The 19144-nt window shown below is 46.6% G+C and overlaps 1 protein-coding gene and 1 pseudogene across 1 annotated transcript; one reads left to right on the top strand and one right to left on the bottom strand.

Moving 5' to 3' along the window:
- Positions 1-350: 350 nt before the first annotated feature.
- Positions 351-15768, bottom strand: LOC121807575 (annotated as a pseudogene).
- Positions 15769-18257: 2489 nt separating this feature from the next.
- On the top strand, positions 18258-19007 carry LOC121808863. The gene is made up of 2 exons (XM_042209433.1): positions 18258-18339; positions 18433-19007. The coding sequence occupies exons 1-2, from the start codon at positions 18258-18260 to the stop codon at positions 19005-19007; spliced, it is 657 nt and encodes a 218-aa protein (XP_042065367.1).
- Positions 19008-19144: the final 137 nt, after the last annotated feature.

Genomic DNA, 19144 nt, shown 5'->3' with positions numbered 1-19144 from the left:
AAATATTTTTCGGTCAGATATGCGGTACGATAATTTTTGTACAATAGCATCATGTTCATTTCAACCCATCGGGGGTTTCATATTTCAGCATTTAGTAGTAGCAAAAAGCACTTGGTATTATGGTATATGCCCACCAATATTTACAAGAGAAAGAGAAAATTTGCCATAATCAGAAAAGATTATTACTGCTAATATACAGTCACTGTTCAACAAATCAAATAACACCTGATCAATTTCCATAGCTATCAAAGTGAGACAGAGAGAGATCACGACTAAGGCAAAGGGCAAGGCGAGCCGCGAAAGAACATGCAAATGGAACTCAAAAAAACGAGAAACGAGTGTGCCGGTGATCATCCCCATCTAATGAGAACAGAGCCCCATGTAAGGCCAGCTCCAAAACCAGCAGTGGCAATGGTATCACCGGCACGGACCTTCCTGCTTCTCACAGCCTCATCCAACGCCAACGGAATTGAGGCTGCACTCGTGTTGCCATAGTTTGCCATATTGGATATGACTCGCTCTTGGGGAACCTCCAGACGCGTGGCTACTGCATCGATTATTCTCTGGTTCGCCTGCATTCACCCATTTATTAGGCCAACTGTTTGACATGGTATAGCTATGAATGTTTCGTTTACTTGATGCGAACTACTAAAGCAAATTCATACCTGATGCAGAATTAGCCAGTCTATGTCGGACACAGCAAGACCTGCCTTCTCTAGGGCCAGTTCGATCGAATGTGGAACGACGCGGACAGCAAAGCGGAAGACCTCTTTACCATTCATCTCGATGCACGAGTAAGAGGAGGAGCCTTTGGGCAGGAGGCCAAGGAGTGAACCGTTTGTGCTCAACTCAGGATCTGTTTTGTCTTCCTTCATGCTGGCTTTTAAGTGCCTGAAAAACACAAGCTATGCTCATTGCACGACAGGAAAAACACGAAATTGGTTTCTGCAAAGGGCAGGTTTCCTTTACCTCTCACCTTCACCATCACTGTGCATGTCGAAAGCCACTGCAGGCAGCCGTGATATCATAAGCCAACGGATTGTTACCACAGCCAAGCGCTTTCTAAATCTGGAAATAAGTAAAATAAAAATAATGAATCCTTTGAAAATGCACCATCCATCGCTAACCAAGGCAAAACAAAGGTAGAGCATTAGTAATATGGTGAAGAACCCTAAAATCAGTGGAAAATCATACACAAAAGAAAAAAGAAACTTACAAAGATTGGCATATGATGGATCCGCGAATTTCTGATGTGAGTAAATGCTGGTAGAGAATAAAGACTATGACACAAAGAATTTACGTGGTTCGATTTACTGAAGTAAATCTACGTCCACGGGAAGAAGGGAGGGCAAGATTGTATTGCTTGATCTGGGATTACAGCTTACAACACAGACTTGCTATATGATTTTATCTCTAGAGAGCTTAACCCTTTTCTATCTGATCTAAGTTCTATTTATACATTGAACTAAGGTCGTGGTTTGCAGCCCCACTAACAAGATCGTGGGTGAGCAATAACTGCTCAATAACTGCTTCGTACCACTAAATAGATCGTGGGTATAGCGGAGGTCGTGGAGGCCTTTCATGAGTCCACTAACTCCTAGTTCGGTCGAATGCTGAGACCGAACTGCTGGACTTTACCGATCAGCTCTTGCCGATCTGAGAGGAGAGCTTGACTGGTCGGCTTTTACCGAGCTGTAGGCTGAGTCCGAACTCTTTGGTCGTGCCGAACTCTTTGGTGCCGAACAGATACTCTTTCTTGGGCTCTGGGCTGATGGGCCGTCACTGTTATTGGGCTTGCCATTAGGAGAGCTTAACCCTTTTCTATCTGATCTAAGTTCTATTTATACATTGAACTAAGGTCGTGGTTTGCAGCCCCACTAACAAGATCGTGGGTGAGCAATAACTGCTCAATAACTGCTTCGTACCACTAAATAGATCGTGGGTATAGCGGAGGTCGTGGAGGCCTTTCATGAGTCCACTAACTCCTAGTTCGGTCGAATGCTGAGACCGAACTGCTGGACTTTACCGATCAGCTCTTGCCGATCTGAGAGGAGAGCTTGACTGGTCGGCTTTTACCGAGCTGTAGGCTGAGTCCGAACTCTTTGGTCGTGCCGAACTCTTTGGTGCCGAACAGATACTCTTTCTTGGGCTCTGGGCTGATGGGCCGTCACTGTTATTGGGCTTGCCATTAGGGTTTAGTTCGTACCCCATCACTACCCCCCCCGAAAAGCGAAGTGAATCACTTCGGCGAGGTGAGTCACTTCGGCATTCTGGATAATGGTAAGGGGGAGGCTGACGTCAGGGGACGTGCCTTGCGCGTGCCTGCATTAAATGCGACAGTAAAATCCGGCCGTTGAATCCTGAAAAGGTGGGATTCGAAACAGCGCAACGATCTCGAAATCTTTCCCGAATCTGATAAATATGCTCTTTCTTCCTCATTTGAACACCTTTGCTGTTGCGTCTTCTATACTCTCTCTTTCTCGAGAAATTTTCTTCCGCTTTCAAGAGCTTCTTCAGGCTTTCTTCACCTTCAAAAAGTAAGAAAAATGTCTTCTTCTTCTTCTTCGGAGTCGGGTAGCGGTAGGAGAGGCGGTAAGGGGTCTTCTGGCCGGAAAGAGTCCGGGGAGAAGACCGTAGAGTATTTCCATAGTATTTTGAGTAAGGATACTGTGGTATCCCTACCCGAAAAATACTTTTTTCCTGGGGGGAGGGCGGTGGTACCTGACGGTGATCATAGGGCTGACTCCCCGCCGGAGGGTTACGCCACCGTGTACGAGGCCTGCTTAGAATGCGGGCTTCGTTTCCCCCTCCCTTCTGCCTTTATAGATTTACTAGATTTTTTTCAGCTTCCTTTAGGCCAGGTGACTCCGAACTCTTGGAGGCACTTGTCGGCCTTCGCTGCCGAACTCCGTAGGTTAGGAAGGGATTTGTCTTTGAAGGCGATCCTTAAATTCTTTCAATTTAAGAGGAAGGGGTCTTGGTTTTACTTGATCCCTGTACAGCCCTTTAGGGCCTTTTGTAAAACGAAGTGGCCGAAGTGGCAAAACCGCTTCTTCTATTATGATAGGACCGCGGCTCCTAGTTTTCCTTGGAGAGGGCCGAAGTCCGTTATCCGTCATCCTCGGCCTGAACCGTTGGACGAGCTCGATGGCGAGCTCAACAAGATTCCCATAGTTAGGAAACAATACACGGAGTCTGAGCTCGTCAAGGGCGACGTCATGTTCGACATCTCGTCTTCGGACGAAGAGGCCGAGGGTGAGGATTTCTCTTTATCTTTATGCTCTACTGCTTTAACGAAGAAAATCTGACTTTGCTTTCTTGCTTTTTGGCAGTGTACATGCTGAATAAGGCTATCCGAAAGTCCTCCGAGCTTGTGGAGCCGGAGAGGCAGAGAGCCCCTCGCTCGGCATCTGAAGCCGAGGAGAATCCGAAGAGGCAAAAAACCTCTTCTTCGGATCCGAAAGTGCCGGAGTCGTGTTCGGCTAAAGGGAAGGGGAAATTTCATGAGTCCCCAAGAGTGCCGGGGAAAGACCTGGTCATCTCCGAGGTGGTTGCAGACATCCCGGAACACGTCCCTGAGCCTTTTCAATGGCCGACAAATTTTGTGGAGGTAAGCTTTCTGACTTGGCTTCTTTTCCACATTTTTTGATGGCCATTCTGTTGAGTTTTTTCCTTGTTCATCTTCAGAGAGCCAAGCTCGTCTCCGTGGAGCTCTCCAAAGCATCCCACGACTACGAGGAGATGCAGAAGAAGTTGCATCTTGCTCGTAGTCTGGCCGAACAGGCTGAGGCCAAATTTGAGAGGGCCCGAGCTGCTAGGATCTCGGCTCAGGATGAAGCCCGGTCAGCCAAAAACCAGCTCATCATCCTGCAAGAGCAGACGAAGCACCGGGAGGCTCAGAAGGAGGCTGCCGCCGTGGCTGCCCAGGGGGAGGCTCTCCGTGTTTACACGGAGAAACTCTTTTTGAGCAGCCAGTTCTCGGCCTTTGTCGGTAGTCTGGTAAGGCTAATTACCGATAAGGGCGAGCAGGGGGCCGACGTCGTGCTGCCTCTGTACAGCCGTGAGATAGCAGCTCGGCTTCAGAATCTGCCGCTCCTTGAGGAGCTCGCTTCATCCTCGGTCCTGCTTTCTGCAGACCGAGTCCGGAGTTGTCGAGCTGATCGGGACGAGAACCTGGAGGCTATCTTTGCCTCCGTGGGGCCCGTTTCACCCGCTTCGACTTACAACGGAGAGGGTGAGGCCGAGTCGCTGGAGCTGGAGGCCGAAGTCGAGCGGGCCGGGCATCCGGAGAAGGAAGCCGATCAGGAGGCGGAGGCGAGGCCGGCAGGATGCGAGGCCGAGGCTGAGGTAGCTCAGGAGAAAGAAGCTGAACCAGACCAAGGAGCCGGAGACGAAGCTGGCGGAGTATGATTTCGTCTCCCTTCTCTTAGTCTAGTTTCTTCCTTGTAAAATGGCCTTGAAGCCCTCCTAGTGTAAAAATTTTCCTTGTGAATGAAAAATTCTCCACACTTGTCTTCGTATAGCTTTTCGTACTCGCCTTTATTCCTGTTGTATTTTACTATCTGCTCGGTACAGCTGCCGAACTAATATAGCTGCTTTGTACTCAAGGAGATGGAGATACTTCACTGGAAACGGCTGTACTCTTCGGCTTTAGACGAAGCTGAGAAAAGAGCTATAGCCGATCAGACGAAGAATGACGAGCTTCTGGCTCGTTTAGTGAAGCTGGAGGCCGATAATAAGGACTTAGAGTCCGATAAGAAGGATCTGGAGGCCGAGCTGAATACGACCATTGCTGAGAGGACTGCGTACGAGGATTACATCCGTGTGCGCGGGGGGAGTGACCATATCAGATGTTCAGAGTCGAGTTGACGAACTGTGGGAGGAATATCATGTACTCCGGAGGAACAATGCGCTGGAGAGCTCGGCTTGCCAACAAGTTGTGAAATCATTGCGGCGCTGGGCTTCTCGGTACAACATTGTTCTTTCTCGGCGCCCCTCCATAGAAAGATTCCTTCGGCATATCGTGGCAACAGATGCTCGCACTCCAGATCAAACCTCTGGTTCCCTTGTTCAAAATCCTACTCCCAGTCAACAACGAACTCCGGAACAGCCGGAAACGTCAAGACGAGAACGTTCTCAGGAGCAACCGGAATCGTCAAGACAGGGACGGACTGAAATTCGCCGAGGAGTTGTGACTATGAGCGAGCAAGATCAGCAGATGCTTATTGCAGAGACTCTTCATCGCCGAGGTGTTAGGACTTCTCGGGCTCGGGGAAGAGGCGTTGGGTCGAGGATAGCATCTCGTCGACCTGCTTATTCTTCATCTGCTCGGAACAACCGAACTCGGCTTCCAGAGGATTTTGCAGATAGGTGGCTTAACTTCAGCAACCCTGGACAGTAGAATAGTCCTTTGTAATAGCGTAACGCCATTTTGTAGGGTAGCGGAGTTGTATGCCGAACAAGATTTGAAAAATGAAATTTTGTTTTCGCTTCTAACACTGTATTTACAGATTAGCGAAAAAATTTCATCGTACTTGTCCTCGGTCTTATGAAGTAAACTTCTTTGACCGGACTTGGTCCTTGGTCTTATGAAGTAAACTTCTTTGACCGGACTCGTCTTTGGTCTGATGAAATAAACATCTTTGACCGGACTCGTCTTTGGTCTGATGAAATAAACATCTTTGACCGGACTCGTCTTTGGTCTGATGAAATAAACATCTTTGACCGGACTCGTCTTTGGTCTGATGAAATAAACATCTTTGACCGGACTCGTCTTTGGTCTGATGAAATAAACATCTTTGACCGGACTCGTCTTTGGTCTGATGAAATAAACATCTTTGACCGGACTCGTCTTTGGTCTGATGAAATAAACATCTTTGACCGAACTTGGTTTGTGTTCTAATTTGGCGATTTTTGTCGCCGGGATCGAACTTTCCCTTGTCCTAATTCGGCGAGTTTTATCGCGTGGATCGGACTTTCCCAGTTAACCGAAGTGGTCTTATGCAGTAAACCTCTTTGACTAGACGTGGTCGTCCCCGGTCTTATGAGGTAAACTTCTTTGACCGAACTTGGTCGTCCTAATTCGGCGAGGTTTATCGCGTGGATCGGACTTTCCCTTATTGCAGTTCGTTTCAGACGAAGTGCTTATTTCTTAAGCCGAATTGTGGTCTTGTATCTTCCTGAGAAGCTTGGACTCACAATCGTTGGCTTATTGCAGTTCGTTTCAGACGAAGTGCTTGTTAAGCTGAATTGCGGTCTTGTATCCTCCTTGGAAGCTTGGACTCACAATCGTTGGCTTATTGCAGTTCGTTTCAGACGGACTGCTTGTTAAGCTGAATTGTGGTCTTATATCCTCCTTAGAAGCTTGGACTCACAATAGTCTTTAATAATCGATCTAAAAAGGGGATCAGTCTTTAAAGAACGATATACCTTGGTACCATTTGTAAGAGACGACAAGCACATAGAGACAAAACACATAGAGAAAAAATGAAAAAGATGAAAGAAAAAAACTTTAAACTTTTTATAAAACGACAAGTAAAAGGTACAAGTAAGAAACAAACAAATAAAAACATGTACCCCTATGACCGAACTAGACACAAGACAGACTGACCGGACTTTGTCTCTTACAAGTGGAACTTCTTGAGGTTGGAGACGTGCCATGTTCGGGGTACTTGTTCTCCTGACATGTGAGTCAACTTATAAGACCCTTTGCCGAGGACTTCTGACACCCGATACGGACCCTCCCATGTGGGCTCGAGTTTGCCCAGCTTTTCTGCTCGGCTTACTTCGTTGTTTCTCAAGACGAGATCTCCCACTTGAAATTGAAGCTTTTTCGCCCTTTGGTTATAATACCGGGCTACTTGCTCCTTATACTTGGCTGCTTTTATGCACGCCAACTCTCTTCTTTCTTCGGCGAGATCTAGTTCTGCTCTCAGTCCGTCGTCATTCATTTCTGAGGAGAAATTTAGAGTTCGGGGACTGGGTACGCCGATCTCCACCGGAATTACGGCTTCAGTGCCGTACACCAGACTATACGGAGTTTCACCGTTGGAGGTTTTGGGTGTAGTTCGGTAGGACCATAGGACTTGAGGGAGATTTTCTACCCATTGTCCTTTGGCTTGTTCTAACCGAGCTTTTAACCCTTTCACCAGAATCCGGTTTGTTACTTCCGTTTGTCCGTTTGCTTGGGGATGGGAGACCGAAGTGAACCGCTGTTGAATGTTCAGCTCTTGGCACCAATTCTTGAACGTCTTGTCGGTGAACTGAGTCCCATTATCCGAGATGAGGATGTGGGGTATGCCAAATCGGCACACTATGTTCTTCCAGACGAAGTCCAATGCCTTTGAGCTCGTTATCGTAGCTAATGGTTCAGCCTCCACCCACTTCGTGAAGTAGTCCACGGCAACGATAAGGAATTTCATTTGCCGAGGAGCTTGAGGAAGTGGTCCCACTATGTCTATGCCCCATTGCACGAAAGGCCAAGGGCTTTGCATAGTGTATAGATCGGTCTGCGGCATCCTTGGGACATTTGCATGAATTTGGCACTTCGTACACTTCTTGACGAGCTGCACTGCCTCTTGTACCATGGTTGGCCAATAATATCCCCATCTCAGAACTTTTTTAGCTAAAGCTCTGGCTCCGATGTGGCTACCGCACGATCCTTCATGAACTTCTCTGAGGATGTAGTCCGTCTCTTCTGGTCCTACGCACCGCAATAACGGCTGGAGGTAAGACTTTCTAAAGAGGACTCCTTCATGAAGTTCGTACCGAAGTGCTCGGCACGTGATCTTCCGAGCTTCTCTCTTATCCTCGGGCAATTGTCCTTGATCCAGATACTGCAAGATCGGCGTCATCCAGTTCGGCGAGCTGGATACTGAATGTACCTCGGCTTCATCAATGCTTCGATGCATTAATTCTTCCGCCTTTGAGCTCGGATCTGAGGCCAACTTACTTAAGGTATCTGCTCGGCTATTTTCCGCTCTAGGAATGCGGATTATCCGAAAATAGGAGAAACTTCGGCTGATGCTTCGCGCTTTGTCCAAATACTTCTTCATTCTCTCGTCACGAGCTTCACTTGTACCCAACATGTGATTTACTATGACTTGTGAATCACAATGGACTTTGAGAGATTTGACGAGCAGACTTTGCGCTAACTGGAGTCCGGCCAGGAGGGCTTCGTACTCGGCTTCATTATTAGTAGTGGGGAATAGGAACCGAAGTGAGTAGGTTACCTCGTGTCCGTCGGGAGCGACAAGTAGAATACCAGCTCCACTTCCCATCTTGTTTGAAGCTCCATCTACGAATCCGCTCCAGCAGTCCGGCGGCTCTACTTCGGATTCCAAGGGCTGTGCTAGTTCGGCATTGGCAGAATTCTTCTGTTCGGCAATAATAGGAATTGCTTGATCGAACTTTGCTTCCGCAAGAAAATCTGCCAAGGCTTGTCCCTTGATGGCTTTCCGAGGTAGATATTCAATTGTGTGCTCTCCCAACTCTATAGCCCACTTGGCGATTCTGCCTGATGCTTCTGGTTTGGTCAACACTTGCCGAAGTGGCAGATCAGTTAAGACGCATACCTTGTGAGCATAGAAGTATGGCCGCAGTCTCCTTGCTGCATTTACTAATGCCAGAGCAATCTTTTCCAGTGGTTGATACCTGGTTTCTGGACCTCTTAATGCTCGGCTTGTAAAATAGATGGGAAGCTGCTTTAGGCCTTCTTCTCGTACAAGCACCGCGCTGATGGTTTGATCCGATGCCGCTAAGTATAAGAATATTACTTCGGCTTCGGTTGGAGCAGAGAGAATAGGAAGCTCGGCTAGATAACTTTTGAGCTCGTCAAAGGCCTTTTTCTGCTCGGCTCCCCACTCGAACTTTGGTGCCTTTTTCAACACCGTGAAGAACGGCAGTTGCTTTTCGGCTGCTTGAGAAAGGAATCGATTCAGTGCGGCTAGACATCCGGTTAGCCTTTGCACGTCATGTATGGACTTCGGCATCGCCATGTTTTGAACAACTTGAACTTTTGAGGGGTTTGCCTTGAGTCCGTCCTTTGAAACCCAACAACCCAGAAACTTTCCCGAATCTACCAAAAAGGTACACTTTTGGGGATTAAGTTTGAGGTTGGCTTTCTTGAGCACGTTGAGAGTGGACTTGAGGTTGTGCTCGTACTCCGAAGTGCTTTTGCTTTTGACGACTATATCGTCAACATACACTTCGACCTCCTTTCCAATCAGGTGCCGAAAAAGCTTGTCTACCATCCTTTGATAAGTGGCTCCGGCATTCTTTAAACCGAATGGCATCTTTTTATAAGCGAAAATGCCGAAATCAGTAATGAAGGCCGTTTTTGAAGCGTCAATCTCATCCATTAAAACTTGATGGTATCCTTTGTACAGATCAAGAAAACAAAAAATTTCAAAGCCTATCAAAGCTTCTACTTTTTTATCTATGTTCGGAAGGGGATAGCAATCTTTGGGACAGTGCTTATTTAGATCGGTGAAATCTATGCACATCCGCCATCCTCCTTCCTTTTTCTTGATCATGACAGGATTGGCCACCCACGAAGGATACTTCACTTCGAATAACACATCCGCCTTCAATAATTGACGGACTTCGTCATGGATGACTTGACTTCGTTCTGCCGCAAAGAGTCTTTGCTTCTGTTTTATCGGCCGGACTGAAGGATCAATATTTAACCGATGAGTGATTACCTCGGGGGGCACTCCGGTCATGTCCAACGGAGACCATGCAAAGACGTCTTTATACTCCTTGAGGAACTGGATGGTTTTTTCCCGAAGTAGGGGCGTTCCCGCGAAGCCGATCTTAACCGTTCTGGATGGATCGTCTTCGTACAGCTGAACTGTCATCGAGTTCGGCTCCGGTATGACTTCGGTCATCGCCTCTGACTCCGGCTGCTGTGATTGCTATGCTTGGTGGTGCCGATCTGACTGCTCGGCACTTCTAAGCGCAATTTGCAGACATTCCTTTGCTCTCTTTTGGTCACCTCGGATGACCGCTATCCCTCCTTTAGTAGGGATCTTGATGGTGAGGTGATAGGTGGAGCAAACGGCCCGAACTGTGTTGAGCCAGTCTCTTCCCAGGATGACGTTGTACGGGGACCGAGCTTTCACCACGAAAAACTCAATCATCGTACTGGAGCTAGTAGGCGCTTTCCCCACCGTGATCGGAAGGCTGATAATACCTTCAGGGCGGGTGTCCTCCTGGGTGAAGCTCTTCAGGGGAAGCGGAGCCGGACTGAGCCGAGCTGGGTCCACTTCTAGTTTGTCGAAGCACTCCTTAAAAAGAATGCTAACCGACGCTCCTGTATCCACAAACACCCTGTGGATCAGTTTGTTTGCCACTCCGGCTTGGATGACAATGGCGTCTTGGTGAGGAGAGATGGCCGGGACGGGATCAGCAGCCGAGAACGTAATCACTTCGTCCTGCTTCAGCCTTTTATGCGTTGGCTCCTCTCGATTGGAGCCTCTGCGTTCTGACTTTAGGGACGACTTGGTCTTCCCGGCAGGGAGCGCGTCAATAGTCTGGATTACTCCATCATATTGCGGCTCGTCATCGTCTTCGGGATCCGGCTGCCTTTTCGGATCCTGAGGAGCGCAGTTCGCACCACTCTGCTTTTTATTCTTCTTTGGCTGCTTGCTTCGGTATTTTTTCAATGTCCCTGCCTTCACAAGAACATCGATACCTGCAGCCAAGTTTCTGCACTCCTCAGTATCGTGACCGTGGTCTTGATGGTAGGAACAGTAGCTATCCTGTGGTCGGCGCGCGGCTGATTTCGTCATCCGCTTTGGCTTTTCGAATAGGTCAGAGTGCAGTTCGAAAATTTCCGCTCTCGGCTTGTTCAGCGGTACGAACTGAGCGGGCGGCTTCTCGGGATTGAGACGAGGTCCCAATCTGTCTTGCACCGGAGCCCTTTGAATTCTTTCAAATGGAGTCCGACGAGGATGCCCCTGATCGCTATGATCGGGCTTCCTTCTGTCTCCTCGGGTCGATGAGCTGTCTAACGACCGTTTGCGACGGTCTGCCTCATCGGCCCGGGAGTACTGGTCCGCAATGTCCCACATTTCCTGAGCTGTCTGCGGACCGCACTCAACGAGCTTCCTGTAGAGAGCTCCGGGCAGGATTCCATTTTGGAATGCCGAGATGACAAGCAGATCGTTGAGATCGTCTACTTGCAGGCATTCCTTGTGGAATCTTGTCATAAAGTCGCTGATTTTTTCGTCGCGACCTTGACGAATGGAAAGCAGCTGAGCCGAAGTGATTCGGGCTTCCGCTTTCTGAAAGAACCTCCTGTGGAAGGCATCCATTAGATCTCGGTAAGATCTGATGCTGCCCTGGGGGAGGCTATCGAACCACCTTCTCGCGTTCCCGATGAGCAGCTCGGGAAACAGCTTGCACATGTGGACCTCGTTGAGACCCTGGTTCGCCATGTTATATTGATAGCGCCCCAAGAAATCGTGAGGGTCCACGAGCCCGTCGTAAGTCATCGACGGAGTTCGGTAGTTCTGTGGTAGGGGAGTTCGGGTGATGTCGTCCGAGAACGGAGTCTTCAGTGCTCCGTACACGGCGAATCCGATATCTCGTCGGTATGGAGGAGATTGAGTTCTCCTGTGATTCTGGTACCGAGGAGGAACTGGAACATGTTGGGGACGGGGATTCTTTCTCCTGGGAGATGCGACACTACTGCGGTAGTGACTTTCTTGTGCGGAGGGAGAAGGAGAATCCGTCGTTTTCGTCTCCGGCTGCTTTTGGCTTTTTCGCAGGAAGGTTAAGAATTCCTCCTGCTTCGCCGCCAAAAACTGCTTGACAGCCTCATTCAAATCGGGCTGCTGGGAAGACTCAGTGGGACGATTTTTGGAGCGGCTTGTTCCTTCGCCATGAGAACTGGTGGTGGATTTATCCCTAGGCTGTTTTCCCGACCTATGGGATGGATTGGCTTCCTCCTGGTTCTCACGGGCAGGAATACGGGTACTCTGCGATCTGGTATGCATTTTTTGGGTGGAAAAAATGGATCAAAAATTCGCTTTATCACAAATTTTGTTCTCTGTTTCCCACAGACGGCGCCAGTGATGGATCCGCGAATTTCTGATGTGAGTAAATGCTGGTAGAGAATAAAGACTATGACACAAAGAATTTACGTGGTTCGATGTACTGAAGTAAATCTACGTCCACGGGAAGAAGGGAGGGCAAGATTGTATTGCTTGATCTGGGATTACAGCTTACAACACAGACTTGCTATATGATTTTATCTCTAGAGAGCTTAACCCTTTTCTATCTGATCTAAGTTCTATTTATACATTGAACTAAGGTCGTGGTTTGCAGCCCCACTAACAAGATCGTGGGTGAGCAATAACTGCTCAATAACTGCTTCGTACCACTAAATAGATCGTGGGTATAGCGGAGGTCGTGGAGGCCTTTCATGAGTCCACTAACTCCTAGTTCGGTCGAATGCTGAGACCGAACTGCTGGACTTTACCGATCAGCTCTTGCCGATCTGAGAGGAGAGCTTGACTGGTCGGCTTTTACCGAGCTGTAGGCTGAGTCCGAACTCTTTGGTCGTGCCGAACTCTTTGGTGCCGAACAGATACTCTTTCTTGGGCTCTGGGCTGATGGGCCGTCACTGTTATTGGGCTTGCCATTAGGGTTTAGTTCGTACCCCATCAGCATAATATATTGCTGGAAACATTACCTGAGGTGCACTCCCAAACAAGTCTTCTGGAGTTGAAGTGCACAACAACACAAGGTCAACGTCATTGGGTTCAACCTCAGGCATGTGGAGAGCATTCTGCGCAGCCTCTGTAGCCAGAGCTGTCAAGCTTTCTTGTCCTGCAATAGAACTCATAAAACATAAGTCTTGTTTAAAAGGTAAATGTGAAGTCCAGAATGCACAGAATAATATGAAAGGACTTTGCAACTACAATAGGTACACTATCCGAGTTTTAATGGCATAATAAATGCTAAATTCATGCTACATTGCTAATAATCCTAGGAAGCACGGATGGCACGTAAATTCCAGAATATTCAAGCTGTCTAGAGACCACAAAGGCAGCGTAGAGATCATGGATCATAATATGTTGGGAGACTTCATTCTTCATTGCTACTATTAATAGATGATTTGTTTTTTAAACCAAAATGAGTGATATGGCATCTCAGCCTTCAAGATTCAAATGAGAGAGAAAATAAAAAGCAGCTTTCGAGTAGAAGAAAGAATGACAGAGATCCCCTTAATCACATCGGTGTTTTATTGGCCAGCCAAATCCAATGCTGTTAGTTGCATTCATCAATATTCTCCATACTATTCAACAGTCTAATTTGAAGTCCATTAGTTATAGTTTTATTCTCTCGCAGAAACAAAATGCAACTTTGGCCAAATCTCCTAGTTTTTCTCTAACTACTGCTGCAGAGTTTCTTCAGATACCAAAGTCTTAATTTGATCTCAATATGCATGACTTTGTACAGGAGTGATTGAGCATTAAGTGGAAAAACAACTCACGAGAAAGTATTCTCCGATTTCTAATTCCAGTTCGGACAGATATCCATTCATCCGAAGTATCAACAATTTCTGAGAGATTATCATTGGATATTTGAATACTTGGTATTGCAGAGCCACATCCAACTAACTTGAACACTTTGCTGACAAGTCTTTACAAATTTCAGTTAGTAATCCAATTTCTAATCAGAATCATCAACCAATTCTGCATTCACTATATACATATGAGATATCAATTGAATATAGAATAGTCTAGAAGATAACTAGAATACCATTATGCATTGTAAATACATTTTAAATGAAAAACAATAGTACTAAAGAGATAAACTAAACTCATGTCCACCAAGAGAGAATATGTATATCATAATCCACACGAGTAAATACCACCGAACATAGGAAAATCCAGACAATACATATCTATCTTTGGAACATTAGGGGGTATTTCTTTTCTTGTTCTAGACTAAAATTTAGATTCCATAAGTGTACTGGAGTTTTTTCTCTTCCGGCTTTGGGATTCATGCGTCTCCTTTTAATGAGACACATCATGGAGATGCGTCTTTCATAAAGACGCATGAGGGACATGCGTCTCTCAATTTTTTCAATTTTTTTGAACGACGCATGACGTTTATACGTCTCTAATTCGCATAAATCATACTCCAGAGGCAGTAGCTTCATTTTCCACGCGAGAGAAAGAGAGAAAGGGCGATTTCGGCAATTTCTTGGCGATTCCCCGTCATATTCCGGTAAGTTTCCTTCAATCTTTGAACATTGCTCCCTTATTTGTTGTTTATTTGCATATTATAAGGGTTTCTAATAAATTTAACCATGGAAACGGATTTGATCACTTATATACATAACCATCACTGCATCACACAAACTTAAGTAATTAATTCATCCTAATTAATTACTCACAAAACTAAATTAAACACACAGTTGCAACTAAATTAATTCATCTAATTACTGTTCTAATCCACAAGAAATAAAGGGTTAAAGCTATATATAAAAAAATAAAGAAACAGACCAGCCTCCTTTCCAACTTCACAACCACATTACTAAATATTTTAGTTCATTCACTACTTATACGACGATGGAGTATATTTCGACGGTTCAACCTCCTTATTCTTCCTGGTTGACAATATCTTGCACACTTTGCTCATGATTTTCCCAACCCCGCCGCATGATGAACCCTCCGCAACTGGTCGAGGTTGGACATGGATGTTATGAACAACCTCTTCTTCCTCATTTTCCTCCTCTCTTTCATCATTTTCTTCTTCTCCTTCATCGTCATCTTCTTCAACTTGTACAAGAGGCACAAACTGATTTTGGAAGAATGAGTCGACTGATGCTCGGGCTCCACTCCATTGCGGCGCATCTTGGCTTTGTGAATAGGGGCGACGAGTCCAATCAGGCTCAGGCTGGCTTGGAGAATACAAGGGACGGTCCCACTGTGATTGGGACTCATGCGCCGGATATGAAGATCACTGAGGTGGGTCACGCTCTGGATTCATCAGCTCTGGTATACGTAATCGGGATGCGGTTGCGACATCCTAAACTGCTTTGTGAAACCGTGTCCACCAGTCCGAACACCAGGCACTCCACGACATTGTGGAATCACTTGTGGTTGATAAGACGCATAAGCGTCATGCGTCGTTCAAAAAAATCAAAAAAATTGAGAGACACATTCTTTGTGAAAGACGCATCACCGTGATGCGTTTCATTAAAAGGAGACGCATGAGGGTCATGCGTCTCTCCCAAAGCCAAAATAAAAAAAAATCCAGTACACTTATGGAATGTTAATTGTAGCCTAGAACAAAAAAAGAAATACCCCGAAACATTAGTTCTTAGGTTATTTTCAATTAAACACTAACAAAAAACATCCAGATTGGAATCAGCCAAAACACTTACCCTCATTCAAAACTGAAATTCAAAGTTAGCACCAACAACTTCTCACTAACTAGAAACCACCAAATCACTTCATTGAACATTCACACTTCCCAAAATCATGAAGCTAAGAATCGAAATATTTAAGCAAATAAAGATTACAAACTCACAAAAAAGCAAGCATCAGAAATCGGCAAAAAAAATCTAATCTTTGGAAAGAATGAACTACGGGAAAGCTTCTCTGCGCCGTGCGCCGCACAAAAACACAATGCTCGCCTCGAAACGCCGTCGTAGAGCCAAAACGCAGATCGATAAATGCCTAATGATGGAGAAAATCTCTTCTTCAAACTGGGAACTGTTGGAGCAACCAGCCCAGATGCATTCGCCATCAATTAATTTAATACCAAAAGAATTCGAACCCAAATAATAAAATTCAAGAAAGTATGAATCCCAGAAAGCAAAAAGGGAGACAACAACAAATTCACTAACTCGATCTCTAAACCGATAATATTTTTTCTCTCATGATTAGAGCATCGGTAGTGGCGGACGTCAACGCGGAATTCCCACCGGCGTGCGGGAATTCCGCGTTGACGTCCGCCATTGTGCGTGGCATACACGGATACGGAATTCCGTCGAGGAATTCGCAATTCCGCGGCGTTCCGCCATTGCGTTGACTCGCACGGACGTCCGAACGGAATTCCCGTATATTGCATTAAATGGTTTTTTTCCGGTTCCTATATATACATCACGTTGAACTTCATTTCATTCGCATCACTTGTATTAACGAGTATTTCTCTCTAAAATTACCTTTCTTTCGAAAAACAATGGAGCACCACGATAGCGATTCCCCCGCCTCGAGCAAGTCACTGGCGCCGCATTTTTCCATCGGCGGGAGTACGCCGATGTCCACTGCGATGTCTCAAATGCCGGGGATGATGCCTCAATCTCAAATGCCACCGGGTATGATGCCCCAGTAATACAACATGTACCCGCAGTGGTATGGGATGATGCCCCAGATGCCCGGGGCGAGTACCAGAATGATGCCCCAGATGCCGGGGATGATGCCCCAGATGCCGGGAATGATGCCCCAGATGTCGGGGATGATAATGCCCGGGATGATGCAGGGATCGCCTGTCGTTGCGGGGGGGAGTAGGCAGGGGGTCCCCCAATCGCGGATGGACAACGTCTATCAGCCCTATATGGACCTATTGTCGACGGACAACCCGACGAGTTCTCTTCTCGAGACTCAGTTCACTGGCAATGACACGTTCTCGCTCGAGGAGTTGGGGCTTTCTCCGATCCGGAATTCTCCCACCGACGCATCACTGGCAACAATGAGGAGGGGGAGGACCGGACGAGGGAGGGGCAGGGGACGGGGAGTCCCGGTGTAAGCTGGTGAGGTGGGGGCAGCTGAGGTGGGGGAGGGATCCAGCGAGAACAGGAGGACCGTCTGGATCATGGACGAGTGCGTCGTGCTGGCGAAGGCGTGGATCAGTGTAGTGGAGGATCCATACGTCGGGGCGAACCAACACATCGACCGGATGTGGTGGTGCATTAGCCAAAGCTACCTCCAGTTCAAACCACCAGGAGGGAAGCCTCACAACGCAGAGCAATGCCGGAAACAGTGAGATCGGTTGAAGATGCAGCTCAGCCGATTTGCCGGCATTTACACAAACAACCTCCGCTCGGCAACCAGCGGCATGTCTGCCGAGGATGTGAAGCTGCTGGCTCATCAGCAGTTCCCCGACGCTGACAAGGGCTTCGGGGAATTCTAGTATTGGCCGGTGTATCTTGTGGTGCAGTCTTCGCCCAAGTTCACTGCGGGTGTTGAATCTGGCTGGCCGAAGCGGACGAAGATCAGCGCCTCTGGAGAGTACAGTAGCAGTGCTGGTTCCGCGGAACTCCCCCCTCCCGAGTCAGAGTTCCCCACACCCACATCGTCGGCCCGCCGCCGTCGCTCGCTTGGGCAAAAGTCCGCGGCGCGGATGTCACCAGCGGATCCACCGCGGCCCAATCGGTAGCACCCCCCAAAATGATCCCGAGAACCCCTCATTCGCCCGCATCGCGACACATGAAACCTTGTTATGTGCGATGGTTGAATGGCGCCAAGCGACCGACCCCATTACAAGCGGAAGCTTAAACCCCTCCTCAACAGTATGCGGCGCGATTTGGGGTTCGACGAGATGTCGGATAGCGACGGCGAGGGGGACTGGCGGCGGGGACGGCGAGGGGACTGGCGACAGGGAATCCGAGGAGTGAGAACCTGGTTTTTATTTTAATAATAATGTACTTTTTTTAGTAATTATGTACTCCCTCCGTCCCACATTTAGAGTAACAATTAGTTATGGCACGGGTTTTAAGAAATTGGTGGAGTGTGTATTTAATGAAGTGAGAAGGTAGAGTGTGTAATAAATGAAGTGAGTAGGTGGAAAGTGAGATATGTTGACTTTTTTTAGTTTAAAATTGTTTCTTCTTTCACTTTATTTAATTTTGGTTGTTTAAATAAGTTAGACTTATTATTTTTAATTTTACACCTTGGTTACTCTATTTCCTTTACATAAAATTAAGATAGGACAAAATTAAAATTTAAACTAAAATTTGAACAAGGAGCAATCCCCTAATTTTCAGCCATCACATCAACACAAATTTGAAGAGGGAATTCATTCCATTTTCATTTACTCAAACCTCCAAATTAAGGAGGGAAAAATAATTTACAATCCCATGGAGGGAAAAATCCAAAATCAAAATAAAGGTAATCTACCTCTATAAATACATTCACTCCACATTTACACCAACAATTGCCAATTCCACCTACCTACACACCAACTAAAAGGTATTTATATGTAAATTCCCCTCAGAGCAATTTCATCATAGGGGAATGGAAATGGATCAAGATATGGAGCAACAGATGGAGCAGAAGAATATTCAGGATGCAGAACTGGAGCCAGGGCCGAGACAAGGTCTGAAGTTGAGCAGCCAAATGAAGAACCATATTGTACAGTTCCTACAATAGCAATGCCAAGCTGGAGCACTGCCACATGGTTCATTTCAAGAGGCAGCCAATAGATTCAAAGTGCACAGAATTACAGTGAGCCGATTATGGGGGATAGCCAAGCAGCAAATGTCAGATGGGCAGCCTGTTATCATGAGGGGCAGAGCATCAGGATATAAAAAGAAAACAGGTAAAGTACATTTTGATGATGAAAAGTTCAAACAATTGTCTTTTCTTGAGAGATTTTGCTATAGAAAGCTTGCATGTAAAATGAGTGTTAGCAAGACAACAGTTGGTAGATGGACAAAGAGTCACCTGATAAGGCCACATACAAATGCCATAAAACCAGCACTCACTGAAGCAAACAAAATCAGTAGAATGAGATGGTGTCTTACTCATATTCAGCCAGCTTTGGATGAAGGAAAGTTTCTTTATCATGCTATGCACAATACAGTTCATATTGATGAGAAATGGTTTTACATGACAAAAGCTTCAGACAGATACTACCTGTTGCCGGATGAGGATGAGCCTTACAGGTCTTGCAAGTCAAAAAGATTTATCACAAAGGTGATGTTCATGTGTGCTGTAAGTAGGCCACAGTTTGACACAGATGGTCAGACCATTTTTTGGTTATAGCCTACATTTTGGGTTAGGTTTAATAGGCTGATTTCTGTGGAATGGTAACTAAGCCTGCTTGTAAATCTATAGACTACATTTTGTATGTATTCAAAGGTTGTAATTTTGCAAATCAGAGCCTCCAAACCATCAAAGGG

The sequence above is a fragment of the Salvia splendens genome, chromosome 6 (assembly GCF_004379255.2).
Source record: "Salvia splendens isolate huo1 chromosome 6, SspV2, whole genome shotgun sequence".
Taxonomy (NCBI): Eukaryota; Viridiplantae; Streptophyta; class Magnoliopsida; order Lamiales; family Lamiaceae; genus Salvia; species Salvia splendens.
This window is presented reverse-complemented; position numbering and strand designations above follow the sequence as displayed.

Excerpts from the sequence above, each read along its gene's own strand:
- LOC121808863 (XM_042209433.1), top strand. The coding sequence starts at position 18,258 with ATGGAAATGGATCAAGATATGGAGCAACAGATGGAGCAGAAGAATATT. Across the intron at positions 18,340-18,432 it reads GGAGCCAGGGCCGAGACAAG|AGGCAGCCAATAGATTCAAA; the intron begins GTCTGAAGTTGA and ends GTTCATTTCAAG.